The following is an 18,364-nucleotide window of genomic DNA, read 5'->3' on the forward strand; positions in this document are numbered from 1 at the left end:
CTTCAAGACTTCGTCTACGCTGGTAGCTGGCATAGGTCTCCCTTGGCATCACCCTTCTAAGTGCAGAATCATAGAGGTTCCAATCCCACCCCCACGCTGCCTCCCACCTCATATGGTACTTATGCCGAGCTCAACTAAGCGCGTCGAGCTTCGCACCTTCACCTGTCCACCGCCAGCAATACGGCCACATCTCATCTTCAACTTTGATGAAAGTTAGTCTACTGCGGAGGCGGTTGAGCACCCCATTGGTGCGGCGGCTGAGGAGGCTGAGGGGGCTGCTGGCCTTGATATTGTCCTCCTTGTTGTTGCGGCTGGCCTTGCTGCTGCTGCTGTTGCTGCATCTGTCCAAGCAACGCGGCAAAGAAGGCCGGGTTGATATAAGCACCCTGCTGCGCGCCCTGCCCAGGCTGACCACCTTGCGTCGGCCAACCCGGCGGCGGCGGTGGTACGGCAGGGAAACCCTGCTGACCCGGCTGCGGCACGGGCATCCCGGGGAACGGGAAGTTGAACGTCGGCGCCGTCGGCGCGGGCGCACCCTGCTGCCGCTGCTGGTGCTGCTGTTGATGTTGATGTTGCTGGTCACCGCCGCCGCCCGAGTGATGTCTCTGAGGCGCCGAGTATCCCTCCCTGTGATCCCCGCGGTTTCCGTACCCGCCGCGTCCACGACCACGACCTCCTCCCCTGCCCCTATCGCCGCGTCCCCTAGAGTCGCCACGTCCACCTCTGCGCCCGCCGAAACGACCCGGTTCAGGCTCCGTAGTGGAACTCTGCTGCGCAGGCGGGGCCTGGCCGAACCCAGGCGGTCGCGCGAGGGGCTTGTACGGGCCATCGTCCTCGTCGTCGTAGTTGAGTCCGCCATCGGTAGAAGGACCGGCAGCCGCGGCGCTGACCTCGTTCCGCAGCGGATGCGGCTCACGATGATTCCTGCTCCTCTTCTCGCTAGGTCCACCACGTTCGCCACCGTCCTTGCCGAACCTCGCCTCCTTCTTCTTCTGCTTGATCTGCCTCTTATGCTCCGCCTCCTTCTCGTCATCCGAGAACTCCATCTCGTCCTCGGCAATCTCTTCGTCATGGATGTTACTCGCGTCTGATCCCTTCAAATTCTTCAACGGCTGCGTGAACACGAATTTGGCGTGCGCGGGCGGGTAGTACACCTTCACGCCGACAGCCAGCCCGGCCTCGGCAATCTCCTCGGCCGTGGAGAGCATGACGGTATACAGCGGCTGCAGCACCTTGCCGATCGTCTCCCACACCACGCCAAACACTTTCCGGTCCTCGGTGCAGAGCACCGACCCCGTGTCGAGGACCTGGTACTCGCCCGGCGTGAAAGCCCTCACCACCATGATGTTCTCGACAATCTGCTCCACGAGCCCGAGCTCCTCAATCTTGTCATCCGCGGTGAGGGTCACGTCGGGCTTGGCGGGGACCGCGACGTCGGCGACCTCGTTCTTGGTGCGCAGGTGTCCCGAGGCGCCGGCCCCCGCGCCGCCGCCGTTCTTGCCGTCGCCTCCGCCTTCGTCGTCTGAGCCGCCTTCCATTTCCATGAGCATGCGCGCCGTCTCTTCTACGCCGAGGAGCTGGTAGCCGCCTGCGTCCGAATCGTCGTCTGAGTCCGAGGAGGAGTCGCTGGAGGAGTCAGAGGAGGACTCGTAGGGCGAGGAGTCGGCTTCCCACTCGGGGTGGTCGCCTTCGCCTTCGGCGGCAGGGTCTTGTTGGTCTTGGTCGGCGGTGGAGGAGGTCGGGGCATCCATCATTTGGGGTCTTTCGAGCATTTGAGGGGCGTCAATCATCTCTGATGCTGCGGGTGCAGGTGCGGTCGCAGGTGTGGACGCAGACGTAGGCGCAGGCGCTTCTTGAGCTGCTGCAGACGCCTCTTGGGAAACTTCGACTGGCTGGGCTGGAGGAGTATGATCGAGACCACTGATCATGGCCTCGAGGGCGTCTGTCAGGGAAGGGGGCTCGGCGGCATCGTCGACGTTCATGGCATCGGGGTCGGTAGCCTCCTGTGGTGCGGCGGTTACGGGTGCGGCGGCGACGGGCTCTGCTGTTTGCGCAGGCGCAGGGGCGGGCTGCGACTCGGTCGTGCTCTCTCCCATATTGACGTCCTCATTCTGGTTCTGGATCTGCTCCGAGGTGCCGTTGGCGGCGGCGATAATCTCGGGATCTACGCCCTCGAAGCTCGCGGCGGCAGCGAGAACGTCGGCGGGCACCGGCGGCAGGGTCTCGTTTGGTTTCGCGAACCCCAGTCCGGGAATCTGAAAGCCTGACATGGTGGAATCTGTATTTGCGACCGGCTTTTCTCGCTAGTATGTCGTCAATTGAAGTCCAGTCGAGCAGTGCGAAAAAGTTCCCAAAAGACGAGTGTAATGAAAACCCACAAAGTCTTGTTTGGAGCAGACTCGGGCGCAAGAGAAATGGAGAGTTGGGGAGGACCCGATAAGAAAATTTTAGTGGGGTCTCTGCTTTGCGATAAAAAATTAAACTGGGTCTTGTTCGGTGAGTTGCCGCAGGTCCTTCCAGACCTTTGGTGACATTTTATCTGCCCCACCTTCACCGAGCCTACCGGTCACCTTCTACTTACACGCTCACCAATACGTACCTTACTCTGTAACATATGTTGGGTCGTACTAATTCCCTCGTTCCTGGCACGAGTGCATCTTCTTCATACCTGCCATAAAGCCATCGTCCGCCAACACAGAATCTGCCACTTGGCCGCCCAAATCGACCACGCAACCATGGCCAGCTTCTTCACGGTTAAAAAGCGAGCCTGCGATGAGTGCCATCAGAGGAAGGCATGTGCAACAGTGGCTTGTGATTCTTGCTTGCTTTACTGACCGTAATTGTCTCAACTGCAGATTCACTGCGATGCGGCTGTGCCCCGGTGCGACTGGTGCAGCCATCACCAGCTACAGTGCACCTTCAACCGCGTTATGCACCAGAGAAGACGTGCAGCCCCCACCACACTGTGAGTTGCCATTGCGCCCATTGTAAGATGCTCGCCCTTGCCCACGAAGCCGGAGAGTCTCGCGTTCAATGAATGGCGACCAAGGGCTGTTGACTCGTCTTCTTAATAGTCGCACGACAGAAACGACAATAAGCAGCTTATCCTTGATCTCACCAAGCGCCAGCAGAACCAGCAGCAACAATGTGCCTTCATTACATACCGACACCCACATGAAATCACTCGTAGCCTCACCTACTGTCACTATCTCGATCACCAGTCTTGAGGGCTCGTCGTCCTCCTCCGTGCCACCAGCATGTGGATTAAGATTTGCCCGATACTATCTAGACGAGATTGTCTCGCCCAGCGGTGCACCTTTCTTCTCTGTCGACCACCAGAACTGGATCCGCCGGTGTACGGGACAGGCTCACGTGTTCTCCAACCTGTCGGGGCTCGATTCAACGTCGCCGTTATTATCATCATCCTCCTGTGCCGGAGGCGACTACCCGGCTGATTGCAATCAGATCAAACTGCCGGCCCGACGTGTCGTCGAAGACTATCTGCAAATGTTCCGGGCGACTCCCTTCCGACTCGTGTTCCCCATCGTCGACGGTGTCTTGTTTCAGGAAACCATCAGTCAAGCTTACGATCCGCACCACGCAGCTAACCCAGCAGCCCAGGCCTGTGTCTTCTCCTTTCTTGCCATCATTACTCATACACAATGGAGCCCGCGCAACATGGCCGTCATCATTGACAGCGAGGCATGCGTCTGGCAGGCCCAGCGCCTGATGCCCCTAGCCCAAGCGAGCCAGGACATTACGGGACTCCAAACTTGCCTTATGCAGGTGAGTTGCAGTTCCATAAGGGGGAGGAGAGGCTAAGCTGTGCTGTGCTTACCAATGTACATTTCGGCTTCTAACGTGAACTAGTGCATGTATCACCTCTTCTGCGGCAAGATCCAAATGGCCTCAATGGCCCTAGCTCTAACCTGTCGCCTGTTGTTCGCGTTGGGAGCACACAGGCAGCCCAGCGCAGGGAGCGATGTGCCCGAGCAGCAAAGCCGGACAAGAAGCCACGCGCGTAAGCTGTTCTGGCTCTGCTGGTACACCTTTGACAAGATCGTGGCACTTCGGACCAGCCAGCCTCCCTGCATCGACGACGAGCACTGCGACCTGACGCTACCTCCGGGCTATGTAGACGAGCTATACGTTGACCACAATGACACCACCATTAGTAGCAGTAGCAGTAGCGGCGCCCTCTGCTACCTGCCGGGCGATTTACGGCTGAGCATCATCAAGTCCAAGGTCTGCAGGCTGCTATACTCGATTCGCCTACAGCAGTATCCGTCCAACCAGCAGCATCACCGCCCAACACCCAACGCTGGGCTGCTGCGCGAAGTGCGCGAATTGGACAGTGAGCTAGAGCGGTGGCGCCTCTCCATCCCGGCCCGGTTCCGGCCCATGCTGCTCGGCCGGAACTACGGCGGCAACAACAACAGCGCCTGGTGGCTTGACCCTACTTTAGACGCCAGCCAGAGGATGCATGTTATGGTGCTGCACTTTGAGTACCAGCACCTTGTGACCGCTCTGCACCGAGCCGCGAGCCCGTGGCTCACCGAGGGAAGCGAAGCAACCGTATCAACGGCGGCGACCTTGCCGTTGGGGTCCAGTCAGAGTCAGACCTTGTCTATCGAGGCCAGCCGGTCTTGTCTAACGTACTTTCGCGATACTGCTCCTTCCCTGATGGGAGCTGCCTTTTGGTGAGCAACCCCTTTTCTACTTTGCTCTCTGCTCCTTCAATCTGATGGCCAGCTACTGAGGAACGGGTGTTTTTCGACAGGGTACTACTCCTCTACCCCGTATCTGCTGTAGTCACTCTATTTTTCAACCTGTTGCGGAATCCACTGGACGACCAGTCGGCAGACGACCTCAGACTCCTCGAGTCCATCCCGAACTTGGTGAACGTGGACCGTGCTAGAAGCTCGATCCCACCCTATGTGCTTGACTTGAACACCGTTGATGATTTTGTGGCTGAGGTGATCCGATTGTCCAAGTGTGCGATTACTATGGCCGCACACGTCAAGTACCTTCGGTAGAACACATGTGTGTTTGTCGACAACGCTTTACATCCTGAAGAGGTGGGAATGATCCGTATTTGTATAGGTCAACAACTGGCACTGGCTAGGCTGGATCCTAAAAATGAATGACATTAAGTAGTAGAAAGTGAACAATAACTTAGAGAAACGAAGTGCAAGTTATCCACAACACCTCCTATGGCCCCACCGCCAATGTCGGGTACCACCCCGGGGCACGGCAGGCAGCCGGACCGGCCGAGTGGATACACTCCACTTTTGGCCAGGCGGCCGACGACTACCGCGATACTGACATCAACGAGGCCGTCGACGTCTACTACTTTATGCCGGCACCGCATCACACCGTTATCCCGGGGCGGTTTGACCGCCACTTTGGCTGGGGCACGCTCTCGTATAGCATCGACTCGGCCTGCGCCTCCAGCCCGTCGGCGGTGCTGCTGGTCTGTTCGGCCCTCTAACCCGGCCATCTACGCGGGCCCGAGCTGGAGAATCCTCCCCGTCGCCCTCGGGACCCTGCGGCACCTTTCAGGACGCTGCTTACGGCTATTGGCGTGGCGAGGGTCTAGGCATTGTGGTCCCGAAGTCCCTAACCGATGCCATCACCGACTGAGATGCCGTGCTAGCTGTCGTCAGGGGTGCGGTCTGCAGCTGCTCGGCCGGCGCCATCTCCATCGCGCACCCCAGCACCGCCATGCGGCAGGACCTGTACCGCGACCTGCTGGCTCAGACTGGCATTGAAGCCGCCTAGCTTAGCTACATCGATATTGAGCCGCACTGCCAGTCAAGCTGGCGACACGGCCGGTGTGTTCAGCATTGCTGCTGGCTACCCATTGTACGTGGGCGTTGTCAAGGCCAACATCGGCCACGGAGGGGATGGCCGCGACCATGGTATCCCTAATTAAGTTCACTATGATACTCAAACACCGCCTAATCCCCGGCCAGATTGTGCTCCTTCAGGCTGGCCCCTATCCACCACTTCGGTATCTACGTGGCAGAAAAGAGCGATGTCTTCCGCGCAGCCAGAGTCGATGATGGACGCAAGATAATGATCAATAACTCTGATATTGCGGTAAGTACTCTTCCCTGTTTCATTCAAACTCCTCAGCTGACAAGGGAGTGCTCAAGGGCGGCAACTTGAGCTTGTTGCTGGAGGCAGGCAGCAACTTGCAGCAGCAGCAGCAGCAATACGAACACAGGGGTCGCAGCTGCAAATATCACATCGCAGCAGTCTCGGCACAAATCCTCAAGTCCTTCGTCATTAAACGGCAGGGTTGCCGAGCATCTTCGAGCTCACCCGCAGACCTCGCTGGCCAACGTAGCTTATACAGCCACGACCTGCCGCATGCATCATGCTTACCGGACTGCCTATGTGTCCGATTCCATCAACAACTTGTAATTCAGCTGTCAGTCAACGATAACGACGGCATCCAACCAGTCGCACGCTAGTGGTGCTGGGGCTGAAGGACACAGCAGCGTCATCTTTGTCTCCCCAGACCAGGATATGAGGCGGTACTCAATCCAGCTAACTTTCCGGTCAGAGGCCGGTCGTGGGCGAGGGTCACTTCCGGTTGCTACTCAACGGACCGCTTAGGTATGTGACGAACAACCTGCTGTGCGCGCGTACTTCTTGATAAGCATCGGGGTCATGAGAGTCATCGGGGACGTCCTCTCCCCTCTGTTATACTTGCGTATGCAGGTTTGTCATGTCCTGCAGGGCTATGCACCGTCCGAAAGAGGAAATTTGCCGCTTAGTCATTGGTGCTAGCTTGGTTTTCCTTGCCCGTTGCTAGCTAGCTCAATCATCTACATGAATAGTTGAAAACCATCGTCTCTCAAGGACGACGAAAAGCGAAGGGTCACAGTCTTTAGTCTACTGCTGTGGACAGGCAGAAATGGATACTTATCAGGACCTCAGCACTAGGGGGTTGCTCAAACACTCATTTAAGGGCGGGCATCATTTCCTTTTGTTACAAGCGAGTTGTCTGCATGTTATGTGCACATCTTCATCCATAAAGACCTGGAGGGCCTCTTCCTCTACCATCTCCTCTCCCCTTTCTCTTAACACTCTTTCTAGCCGGCCTGACAACACAAGAAACACAGAGACTAGATATGGATACCAGCGACTGCACCTTGGACACTTGCCCAGTCAGCTTGTCTAGGATTGGGTTCCTGCCAAACCTGGGCGGCAACGCCTTCATGGTGGCCTGGTTCGGAACCATCCTGATAGCACAGATAGCCCTTGGGATCCGTTATAAGACCTGGAGCTACCTACTCGGCCAGGCGTGCGGACTGGCGCTCGAGGTGGTTGGCTATGTCGAGCGTATCAGGCTCCGCGATGACCCGTTCAACAACCAGACATTCATCGTGTAAGTGAATGGCCTCCCCTTCTCGCCCTCTCCTTTTCCGACTACACGGAAAGCTAATGGTTCCCTCATTGTTTCTGCACAGATACATCGTGACCATTACCATCGCCCCGGCCTTCCTCTGCTACACCATCTACCTCTGCTTCGGACGCATCGTACTCATTTACGGCCCCCACGTGTCACTCATGCCTCATCGATCCTACACCATCATCTTCGTCACGCTTGACATCATCTGTCTTGTTCTTCAGGCTGGCGGTGCGGCATGGACGCAGGCCGATGGACTCAATCCCCAGGACCTCGACCGGGCGCTCGACTTGCTGCGGGCCGGTCTGGGACTGCAGTGTGCCAGTCTAGGTCTTTTCGTCTTGCTCTCGCTGGATATGGGAATCCGGGTGCTACGGAATCGGAGCACATGGACCACGCGGTATGCTCATGTCCGTCAGCATAGAGCATTTGCTTACTTCCTCGTGGGTGAGTTATAAGTGTCTTCATTCTTAGCTCGTTCCCGCTTGCTGATACTCTTCAAGGATCCTTTGCAGCCGCCCTACTGATCCTTGCCCGCTCTGCTTTCCGCGTCGAGGAGCTGCGCAACGGCTTCAACGCTGCTGGTGACAACGCCGAGACGCTCTTCATGGTGTTTGAGGGCGCCATGATCGGCCTGGCTGTGCTGCTGCAGACCGTCTTCCACCCAGGCTACATTCTTGATGGCGAGTGGCGCGCCACCGGCTTCTTCACCAAGCAGCTTGGCGCTCAGCATAGCCAAGGACGTGCGGCCGAGGGAGAGTCTGGCACTTCTTTGCAGACTGCGCAAAAATGCGGATAGGAGTAGATTCAGGTTCGTGGGGTGGACAACGCCCGCGAGGGAAAAGGGTCTCCCTTTAACACATGTGACATCAAGACTGGAGTGGGGAATCGTCTGCCATTGCCACAATGGATTTGGTATCCATATGATGGAGTGAGGTATCTTTGTGGTCTATCGCGTAGTGGGCGTACGCTACCTGGGTACTTGACAGTGGCTGTGCTTTTGAGTCTGTTGCACGCTATCTGCTGTTTGCTTTAAACTATGCTTCTACCTGACGCGAACCGGAATCAGCAGAATGGTAGATACTATGAAGAAAGAAAGAAATAGAAAAAATACATGAATACAAAAACACTCACCTTCATCGCCTCTATATGCTGTCCCTCACTCTCTGTCTGCGTGCCAACCGTGTCGAGGGGTGGACTTTTGGATCGTATGGACGCGCTGATGGGCTTCGTCTGTCTAGCGCGAGCATCTGCCACTACTACTACTACTACTACTACTACTACTACTACTACTACTACTACTACTACTACTACTACTACTACTACTACTACTACTACTACTACTACTACTACTACTACTACTACTACTACTACTACTACTATGCCGCCGCTCTTTCTCTTCATAGACGTCTTCGAGGTTGAGTTGACGCCGTCTCCGAGAAGGAAAGGTAGTCGCCGCTTGGAGCAGAGCAGAATGCGTTGCTCTAAAGGTTCGAGAGAAAGATGTCTCTTTCGTCAGGCTCGGCAACAACCACCGCCAGGGCTCTGCGCACATGGGCGACGGTAGGATTGTTCCGAAAGAACGGGCGCCCTGGATGGACATGGCCAGTTACCTATGAAGGACATTGCTGATGGCAATGCCCATCGGGGAGTCCACTCCGAGGTCCACAAACCTAGTCGAGTCGTTCAGCTCGCTGCGATGGACACCGGTCTGCTTGGCCACCTTGGATAGGATTTGCCTCCAACTCGTTCTGGTTTTTGTTTGCCTAGAAGGCCTACCGAGTATCTCCAACGAAAACAGCAGCAATTAACAATAGAAGGAGCAGAATGGGCACAAGCCGGGCAGTCTGGTCCTTGTACACAACTAGGCAGGAGGGGGTGGTGTCCGCTTAAAGCTCACCGCTGATGAGACCCGGAAAAGAGTCAAAGTAGTAGGCCTCACAGAGGTGATGGTAGGACTGAATGACCCCTTACCCCCGGAAGCCAGTGATCATGCGCTGGCACCGGTGGCTAGACTAACACGATCCTTCCGTGAGAGAGAGCCTTGGTTGCGCCTCATTCTGGTATCGTTCGATGAGACATTGATGCAAGGCGCCAATAAGGCTATGAGCCGGAATTAAGGGTCACTTCAGCTTGCGTACTTATTGATATTTAGGGTAGCCGTTCGAATGTTTGTTGCACTCACTTGATCACACCTAAGGTTGAAGACGAATGACCGAGATATTCAGAGTCCCAACAGAGACAGAGACAGAGACACACACACAAAGAGAGAGAGAGAGAGAGATCTTCATTCACTCGTCACCCTGTTCACCATTAGCCTTGACTTCTTCTGCTCCATCTGTCTCGACAGTGACCTACCTGGTATGGCATTTCAGTGAACAATTAATGGCAAGAATTTACCTTGTCTATAAACCGAATATGTGAGGTAATGTACGAAATCGTCCATCGGGTGTTTTGCAAAATTTTGTCGGAGCTTTCGTATAGACAGAAATGGAAGCCAAATGTGACTTACATTAGGTCTCTATCGTCTTGGAGCCACTCGATTTGTTGCCAAGCTCCCCTCGATCCCTGTCTTGCTCGTATAACACTAACGCGAAGCGGGATAGTCTCCCTAATGGGAATATCCCCACGTGTGGCCTCGCCTGCTTGTCTCGACTACACCTTCACCAGCTTGATATTCTGGAAGTAGTCTTAGTTCTGGAGATCGTACGACTTAGCTGTCACGGTCTATGGGAATTTTTCGGTGTAAGCGACGATTTTCAGACTAGTGATATGGGCGTGGTGGTCGCTCGCCACCAATCACAGAGCGTAAGCAAGGGATGTCTATCATCAAAGTGGTTGGCACCGTCGCAAGAGGAAATGAAACTGCTAGAGACATCTCGAATCCGAAATCCATGAGACCCAATCGTGGCTATGGTAGAGAATACTCCTCTACAACATCAACGTGTTCTTGATTAGAGTGATCTTCTCCGGTAAGCTCGCCCGTTCGGAGTACGGGGGAGGAATGGCTGCTGCCAAAGATTGACTACCTAAGTCGAGATTCTCCATCGGGAAACATCAAGACGAGCTTAATTATTGTATGGGCGTGTTTGAAACATCGCATTCTTGTAGAGTCCAGCTGCAGGTTATTCTTAGACCCTGCGAGTGACCCGCAGGTCGAGCACAGCCTACTTCTAATCTCCTTTTCTATGCAGCCCCGGATGCTGCTCAGAAACCCCTCACGCTCTAAGTAGTGTAAGTGGCAGCAATGATCAACTTGGCTTCGGACTTTATGATGCCAGATGTAGGATGACGAGAGGGGTGGTGACGGAGCCAAGCTCAAGAAGTTCCAATGGGGACAGGTTTTGTCTCGGAAGGGGTGTTTGCCTTCTCACTCACTAGTGCAACACCCATACTCCCTCTCGAAAGTCGTCTAGCAGTGGTTCAACTTTCCGGGCAATTTGTATATATATCAATCAAAGTCCCGTCCGATGCTGGTGTATCAAAGCAGTATCCAGACCAACCGAGAAGCGACTGAGAATTTCGCCTTTCTGCTCTTTTCATTCTTTACACCAAACCACCACATTCGTTCATCTCCTCCTTTAGTTGCAATGACATCTTGGAAACTGACGGCGGCCTTTGCACTCGTGGGATTTCGAGCCGTTGAAGCTCAAGACTGCACATTTGATTCGATCACTCCCTCCCGAGACCTCGTCTGGTGCCCATGTGAAGGCCAATTCTTCTGCGCCAAGCTCGATGTATGTCATATCTCCAACCCCCGTGTCTTTTCAACTAACAGAATTACCCAGGTACCTCTCGATTACAAGAATCCAAGTCTTGGCAGAGCTTCCGTCCCCTTACTAAAGATCCCCGCCGCCGCCGAGTCCCCAGACGGCCCGTACCGAGGCGCCATCCTCATCAACCCAGGCGGACCAGGGGCGTCTGGGATCGAGCTGGCGCGTTACAATGGCACCACGGTTCAAGTCGTAGCCGGTTCCAACTTTGACATCATCGGCTTTGACCCCCGCGGTGTCGGGATCAGCGAACCGCGGCCCAATTGCTCAGCAGGCATCTCGATAGGCAAGAATGGTACACTTTCCGGACGAGATGCCCCGCGGGTGGTTGATGGGTACTACCAACAGTTCATCGACTTTGGAAAAGAGCTTGGAGAAAAGTGTCAGGCCCAAACTGGTGCTGATACCGAAGCCGGTCCGCATATGACGACTGCTGTTACTGCGCGCGACATGCTTAGCATTGTTGAGGCCTTTTCTGCTTCTCCTGACGGTAATCGTACGGTGCTTGACTCGAATAAGCTGAACTACTACGGTGTGAGCTACGGGACCATGCTCGGACAGACGTTTGCGTCAATGTTCCCTGATAGGGTTGGCCATGTTGCCATCGATGGGCTGGTTGACCCAGTTAGCTACCAGACGAACTTCACCTCGAGCTCTATCAACCACGTCGACGGCGTTTTGGGAGCTTTCTTCGTGTACTGTCACGCCGCAGGTCCAGATCTCTGCTCTTTTTACACGGGGAACACTCCAAAGGACATCTTTAGCCGATGGAATGCTTCCTTTACGCAGCTTAACGCTCAGAAGGCTGAGGCAGAGGGCTGGGCGAACGCAACTGACATTGGCCTGGCACTTGTGACCTTCAAAGTCAGTGTCCTTAGTGCGGTGGTGCAACCGCTGGCCGAGTTCAGCAGGGTTTCCGACGTCTTCGTTGCTTTGGAGAAGGCAATATCGTCCAACTCCATTGCTGCGTGGATAGGGCAGACGAATGCGATCTACGGAGATCCTAATATGGGAGGATACGTGAACCCCGAGCAGACTCTGGGCATCTTATGCTCTGATCAGAGCAACATCTGGTACGGGAAGTCACTCGCGGATATCAAGCCCTTACTGGACGGCTTGAAGGACACCAGCATCGTGGGAGAAGTCTGGTCTAGGACGATGCTCGCATGTCTCGATTGGCCCATCAGATCCAACGACGTCTTCAAGGGTCCATATGGAGGTAATACCTCGTACCCGATGCTCTTCGTCAGCAATACCTACGATCCTACGACGCCAATTGAGAAGTAAGTTGAGCTTACCTACCGTGACAACCCTTGCTGATGAAAACTTTCAGCGCCATCTCGAATGCGCCCAAGTATGCCAACGCTCGGAGACTCGTCACTGATGGCATGGGTGTAAGTTCAATATCAACATCTCTTTGACAGATGCAATGCGCTAACAATTTCATAGCACACCACGGTAGCCGCGAACAACATCTGTGCGTTTGCAGCCATTCGATCTTACTTCCAAGACACCATGTGTGGCAAGGAACACTACTGCCCCTTGGAGCTTGGTCCGTTCAACGTTCAGCTGAACGGAACGATCAAGGAGAACCTTGAGGCTGCTGGGCTATCTAATCTGCGCAGCCTTTACTGATACAGTTGTACATACTTCATTTCGCCGGGCCTGTTTCTCAAGTAATTTGAACATGACGTTGTATCCGTATAAAAATCGGAGAATTTCTCCTCGCTCGACTGTGGTCGAGTAATGTGGTCGCGAAAGAGTTGTTCCATCGGCAATGATTAAGGCTTCGGGACTACAGCCGTGAATCTGTCCATGCAAGTACGAAAAGAGATCATATATGCATTCAGTACATATTGTGTGCTTAAACTATCAAACCAAATTTGATACGTGATGTAACGCAAACATACATTCCGTAGTCTAAACGAAAAGTGCAATAATGCTCGTAATCAATGTGAAGGTCTGTCGAACTAGCTATCCACATCTGCCTGTACCAAGGGGTGCCTCTGCCTCATGTGCCTCTTCAAGTTATCCAGACGCCCGCCTCGAATACTAGCTTCGCAAATATGGCAAATTAGTTTCGCCTTCTGATGTGCAGATCTGTCGTGCCTGAGGAGATCTCTCGCAGTGCTGAAGCGTTGAGAACACCGTGGTACTTCACAAGCATGCTCCTTGATATGACATCGTATATGATCCCTGTACCGAATCAATTAATATACAAAGATTGCCGGAGCTGTGAGTATACGAACCTGAGTCGCTTTGCGTCTCCGCTGAAGTTTTCACAGAAGGGACAATCGCCTGGTGTCGATGATCTGTCTAAGCCATAGTCGTCTCTTCGTCGCCTAATACTGCCACCTAGAGGAAATTGGCTGTAAGAAGCCCGATTAGAGTTATCGATTCGCCCCTTGTTGCGGTTGTTGTCGTCTCTTAAGGCAGCCACTTGGGCGCTCTTGGTGCTCATGGGGTGGCCAGGTACGACGATCAAATCACCGGCTGCTTCATTAGTCAAGAAGTCAGAAGCTTGGATTGCTTGACCAGCCTGACTGTGTTGCCGTTCTGGGAATCTTGGGCCGGAGAAGCCAATCCCGTTGTCCATATTCGAGGGAGTTATAGTTGAACATTGTGCAGACGGTGCAGCATTACCCACGATGGGTAAAGTCGCAAAGAACCTCTGGGGATCTTGCAGAGCATTACACCCAATGCTAACGGAATTCTGAGACCCTGATTGACTGGCTACCATGGAAGATTCGTCGAACGAGTATGGAAAGCTCGCCAGTATTAGTTCTAGAGAATGGTCCTCTGATCTGTCGATGCTGCGATGTTCAGGAGTGGTGGCAATCGGCCCCGTGCGTCCATTGTAAGACCCATTGCCCGGATTATCGCTGTTGACAGAACGATGCAAGTCACAGAAGAGAGCAGGGTAGTGGCTGCCGCGGTCTACATCTCGCTGGTATGAATTGGGAGGCGAATCCGGTCTGGCGTGGTTTGGGAAGCTATATAACTCCAAAGCTTGGTAGATCGTGTCGTGGAACAGCGCAAGGCTCCCGTCATTTGATGACCGGCCTGAGGCTGAAACTAAGGGCCTGTGGCAACATTTTGAGGGTCAGCTTCAGGGTGTAAATGCTGACTGGGAAGTGATGATAGGCAGCGTACAGATCATGCGCAGTAAGCACGGTTGGTGAGCAAACAGCTTCTTCATCTCCGGTTCTAAAGCCATAGTTGATATGAGTCAGATATTGAGACATCAATGAGATGAGATTCCTATTTGGAGTGATGCACATGGGACTTACAAGACCTAAAGGTGGCTATATTTCAGTGTAGGGTTTTATATCAGCTAATATGTGTCGCAGAATGCGTAGGCGGAAATATAGAAAGATAGTGAAAGCCCGATCTCGCATTGTTTTTTAACAGACATCTCACTATCTCAGACAGACATCTCACTATCTGAGGGGTAAGGGATGTATTTGAATGCAGAAAATTTGCGGGGAACTCCAATGACATCTCTTTACATCTACGAAGGCCTCATGACACCCGGCCGAAGGTGAGGCTGCTTGAGGCCACACCTCGAAAAAGAGACTACGCCGCAAAAGTGCATAACATGACAGGACGCCATGGGCGCGGATGGGCTTTCCGAGCCAGCATGCCTCATTCTCAACCTATGAACGTTCGAGGGCTCATCTCGGCCGGCGTTCTGGCCAAGGTGTACAGCATTACATGGGTTGCCCGGTATTAACCGCAAGCCACCCTGGCATGCAAGTCCTCATTCTCAGGTTGCCCGAGTCCTAGTGGTTCTTCCCTTTCCCTAGCCGGTAACCTGTAGCGACCTATCCGAAACACACCTCGACCGGGCTGATTGCGGTTCATCGCCGGGCCGTTAATAGGCCATCATTCACAAACCTAGTGACGCAACATTTTACAACCTTGTGTTCCAATTCCTATCTGCTTATACAAGCTTCGTGATTTGAATTGTAGTTCTGACAATGTGACTTGCGAGCGGACTCAAGTCGCCAAAGTAACGTTTTTCCTTCTCGGAAACAAAAAAGCATTCCAAATTCTTTTCCCATGGGGTATCTTTTGGTACCGTCAACGCCAGATAATCGGACAAAATTCCCCTTCCATCCCATATACACTTGATGTGCAAAGCCTCGTTCGTTGGCGGGTGCTATGTAACCGTCGACGGAAGTAGTGACCGCCGCGCGGTGAAGAGCGAGTTCAAAGATGAAGGTGATGATAGAGGTAGCTAGCAAGCAAGCTCAGTAGTAACCGCGGCCCTTGGCACGACCATGGTGGTTACGACGACCGCCCCAACCACCGCCGCCGCCGCCCTCATGACGCTTATCGCGGTGGTTATGGTTGTTATTGTTGTTGCCGCCGCCGCGCTGCTCAGGCTCAATGGGAACCTCAACCTCGACCTCGTACTCTTCATACTCGTCACGGTAGTAAGCCTCGACCTCCTTGCGCTCCTGGCGGGCGCGGTCCGGGTCAAACACGAAGCGCATGGTGCCGTCCTGGTTGCGTCCGTTGCGCTTAGCAGAGTTGCTACCAAAGAAGGAAATATTCTTGAGGACGGAGACGCCGTTGGAGAGGTTCTCGTCCTCGCCGCCGTCGCAATTGGTGCACCAGTGGGCGTAGCGCACGAGGCCTGGAGTGTTGTCGACTTCGCTGTTGATGACGATCTTGACCTCGATGAATTTATTGAGGTCGAACTGGACGCCGAGCTTGGTGGACTTGCCATGTTGGGTGTAGAGGTCGAGGAGGTCGAGGACCGTCTCGACGACGTTTTGGCGCGTCGTGTGGAAGTCTGCGTAGTTGATCTTCTCTACCTTGTCGACGCCCTGGCCGAGGAGGCGGGCGCTGAGCTCTAGAAGACCAAGAGCCAGGGCGTAGGTTGTCTGTTTGACTGGGGCAAAGGTCTTGTACAGGTCGACACTCATCTCCATGGCGGTAGCGAAGACGGTCTTGGACTGGGGACCCAGGATCTTCTTGGTTGCCTTCAGCAAAGCGGACTGAGGGTAGCGGCAGCGGAAGTCGAAGCCGACGGTCTCAAGGACCAGGCGCTCCAGGCCGATGATGATCTTGGAGGGCTGTTCGAACATCTGCGATTGGGTTAGTCACAGCCAAATAGTAGACTACTGGTCACTACACACCTTATCGTCCTGGGTCGTGGGGTGCTCGGGATTCTTAATGTTGTACGCAGCACACAGGATCTCCTTGGACTTCTTGATGGTGTCCTCAACCTTGCAGGCCAGGAAGAGACAAGCCATGGCAGCATCTGAGTAGTTGTACTCGGCATCGCGGAACGAGAGTCTGAACCAGTGGAAGTAGACACAGGCAGTGTCAAACGTCTTGATAGGGCTGCGAGTAAAAAGTCAGCATCGCCACTTCATCAAGCTCCTGCCATCGTAACCAGAACGAGAGTCCAACATACACGCGCAGCATGGTGCGGACGTTATCGATGAGCTGCACTCCCTGAAGACGGTAGCTATCCTCCCTAGCTGGATCGCTCTTGTTGTCTCGCAGCATGCGTCTCAATCTCTGCTCGCTCGTGAACTGGCAAGACACCTGCATATGTCCAGGGTGCGGACCCTTAGCAGCCGCGGGTTCGGCGGCCGGTGCTGAGTTGTTCGTGGCAGCAGCACTCTGCGCAACGCTCTGCGCCTTGGGGCCGGAGGGAGCCATTGTATAGTCGCCGTCACAATCTTTGCCAGCCGTGTCAGAATCGCCCTGCAATGTCTTCTCGTTCTCGTCCGCGAAATCGTCGCCGCAATTGAAATCGCAGTCGAGGTACCGGTCGTTGTCGCCTACGGTGCCGGTGTCGTCAGAGTCACCGTCGTCGTCTGGGTCGATGGCTAGGTACGAAGAACGCTTAACGGGAAGCTGAATCCAGCTGTAGTCATCGAACCAGACCTTGTCTCCCTCGAGGGGCAGGTCGAGAGTGGTGTCGTCTTTGTAGAGGTTGTTGATCTGTTCTAGCGTAGCCTCCGAGATTTCGCGTCCGAGGGTCTCCAAAACTGCCTTGTAGATGTCCGGCAGAGTCGCGGTGGGGTGGGTGAACGGTGCTGGACCTGCGTCCACCGCGGCGTCCCAGTCGACCTTTCTTTTGCGCACGGACCGTGTCACCCAGTTGGGGTGCTCCACGACTTGGAGCCGGAAACGGGGCGGCTCAACGGACCGGTCTTGTCGATGCAAGACTCTAATCAACTTGGGATGACCGTCAACCGTGAAGTCAAATTGTTCGATGTCTGAGGTTCCAGGAATCGAAGGATTGGTAGGAACATAGTATCCGTTGAGAGCAGTCATTCCAGCAGGAATGATTCCGGGGGACTTCATCTGTGTTTATTCATTGCGTCAGTTCATCATCCATCTTTGTGAGTTAGTAGTAAGTGTGCTTCCGATAGAAAGTAGAGATTCAAAGATTCTTTTCTCTAGTGAATGTCTCGAAAACAAAATGGCAGGTAATTGTCCAGTATCCTCGGGTGAATAGAGAAAACTGCGGGCGGTCTCGGAAATGGTAGGAAATCAACTTGCCATGATGTTCAGAGAGGGGAGAGTAAAGGAGAGTGTAGGTGAGCTTGTAGTCAGCCGGTAAATGTGAATCTGCTTGACTAAGAAGCTGCTCGATCGCGAAGCTGAGCTAGAAGGATAGATCAAGACAGTTCAGTTGCCAAGTAAGCTCAGTCGATAGAGAGTGGCGAAGGCGTAAATCCCGAGAGCGAACGTAGAGACTTTGAAAAGAGAGTATTGAAACTTTGAGTTGGAGCAACGATAGCTTCTCAGAGAGATTCGCAAAAAGACCGCAATTGTCGATATCAAGATAAATGCCCTCAAGACGCGACGGCCGAGGGAGCACGGCGAAACTGCAGTCACCCAACGACGAAGGTATCGTCAACTGGTAGAGTATGGAAGCAAAGAGTCAAGAGAGAAAGAGGTGGATATCTCGGCGTCTGTTTCTTTTCCAAGGGCAGGTTCGAAAGACCGCCTTCAAAGGTAGGTACAATAATATTCTTTCCTTCCCCAAACGTTTTTCCGTTTCCACTAAACGAACTCGGAGAACCGAAGCATCCTTTCCAGCCGCGTGGGGAGTTGAGGTGCGGCTGGTGAGGCCTTGAACCGGAGCCGTGCTCGCAATGGGACCTAGGAGTCCCGTCTCGTGAACGTTCCTCCTCGCAGA

General features: G+C 54.1%; 8 protein-coding genes across 8 annotated transcripts; 5 read left to right on the forward strand and 3 right to left on the reverse strand.

The window, feature by feature from the left end:
* Positions 1–218: 218 nt before the first annotated feature.
* CPAR01_04386 (NAF1 domain-containing protein) lies at positions 219–2,270 on the reverse strand (the record flags this gene model as incomplete). Its single annotated transcript, XM_060488667.1, has 1 exon — positions 219–2,270. One exon carries the CDS (start codon positions 2,268–2,270, stop codon positions 219–221), a length of 2,052 nt encoding a protein of 683 aa, XP_060352873.1.
* Positions 2,271–3,174: 904 nt separating this feature from the next.
* On the forward strand, positions 3,175–5,036 carry CPAR01_04387 (fungal specific transcription factor domain-containing protein; the record flags this gene model as incomplete). Its single annotated transcript, XM_060488668.1, has 3 exons — positions 3,175–3,786; positions 3,871–4,700; positions 4,781–5,036. The coding sequence occupies 3 exons, from the start codon at positions 3,175–3,177 to the stop codon at positions 5,034–5,036; spliced, it is 1,698 nt and encodes a 565-aa protein (XP_060352874.1).
* A 394-nt stretch (positions 5,037–5,430) lies between these two features.
* Positions 5,431–5,935, forward strand: CPAR01_04388 (beta-ketoacyl synthase domain-containing protein; the record flags this gene model as incomplete). Its single annotated transcript, XM_060488669.1, has 2 exons — positions 5,431–5,607; positions 5,657–5,935. Coding segments are annotated over 2 exons (456 nt in total), but the record flags the coding sequence as incomplete, so codon positions are not given.
* Positions 5,936–7,142: 1,207 nt separating this feature from the next.
* Positions 7,143–8,219, forward strand: CPAR01_04389 (RTA1 like protein; the record flags this gene model as incomplete). Its single annotated transcript, XM_060488670.1, has 3 exons — positions 7,143–7,399; positions 7,482–7,867; positions 7,924–8,219. The coding sequence occupies 3 exons, from the start codon at positions 7,143–7,145 to the stop codon at positions 8,217–8,219; spliced, it is 939 nt and encodes a 312-aa protein (XP_060352876.1).
* A 350-nt stretch (positions 8,220–8,569) lies between these two features.
* On the forward strand, positions 8,570–8,842 carry CPAR01_04390 (uncharacterized protein; the record flags this gene model as incomplete). Its single annotated transcript, XM_060488671.1, has 1 exon — positions 8,570–8,842. One exon carries the CDS (start codon positions 8,570–8,572, stop codon positions 8,840–8,842), a length of 273 nt encoding a protein of 90 aa, XP_060352877.1.
* A 2,168-nt stretch (positions 8,843–11,010) lies between these two features.
* CPAR01_04391 (uncharacterized protein) lies at positions 11,011–12,828 on the forward strand (the record flags this gene model as incomplete). The annotated part of the gene is made up of 4 exons (XM_060488672.1): positions 11,011–11,157; positions 11,209–12,476; positions 12,527–12,587; positions 12,643–12,828. The coding sequence occupies 4 exons, from the start codon at positions 11,011–11,013 to the stop codon at positions 12,826–12,828; spliced, it is 1,662 nt and encodes a 553-aa protein (XP_060352878.1).
* A 335-nt stretch (positions 12,829–13,163) lies between these two features.
* Positions 13,164–14,410, reverse strand: CPAR01_04392 (uncharacterized protein; the record flags this gene model as incomplete). The annotated part of the gene is made up of 3 exons (XM_060488673.1): positions 13,164–13,389; positions 13,443–14,276; positions 14,322–14,410. The coding sequence occupies 3 exons, from the start codon at positions 14,408–14,410 to the stop codon at positions 13,164–13,166; spliced, it is 1,149 nt and encodes a 382-aa protein (XP_060352879.1).
* A 1,036-nt stretch (positions 14,411–15,446) lies between these two features.
* CPAR01_04393 (C-type cyclin) lies at positions 15,447–17,523 on the reverse strand (the record flags this gene model as incomplete). Its single annotated transcript, XM_060488674.1, has 3 exons — positions 15,447–16,289; positions 16,341–16,548; positions 16,622–17,523. The coding sequence occupies 3 exons, from the start codon at positions 17,521–17,523 to the stop codon at positions 15,447–15,449; spliced, it is 1,953 nt and encodes a 650-aa protein (XP_060352880.1).
* Between the last annotated feature and the right edge of the window lie 841 nt (positions 17,524–18,364).

This window comes from Colletotrichum paranaense (genome assembly GCF_030867605.1).
Source record: "Colletotrichum paranaense strain IMI 384185 chromosome Unknown Scaffold_3.1, whole genome shotgun sequence".
NCBI lineage: Eukaryota > Fungi > Ascomycota > Sordariomycetes > Glomerellales > Glomerellaceae > Colletotrichum > Colletotrichum paranaense.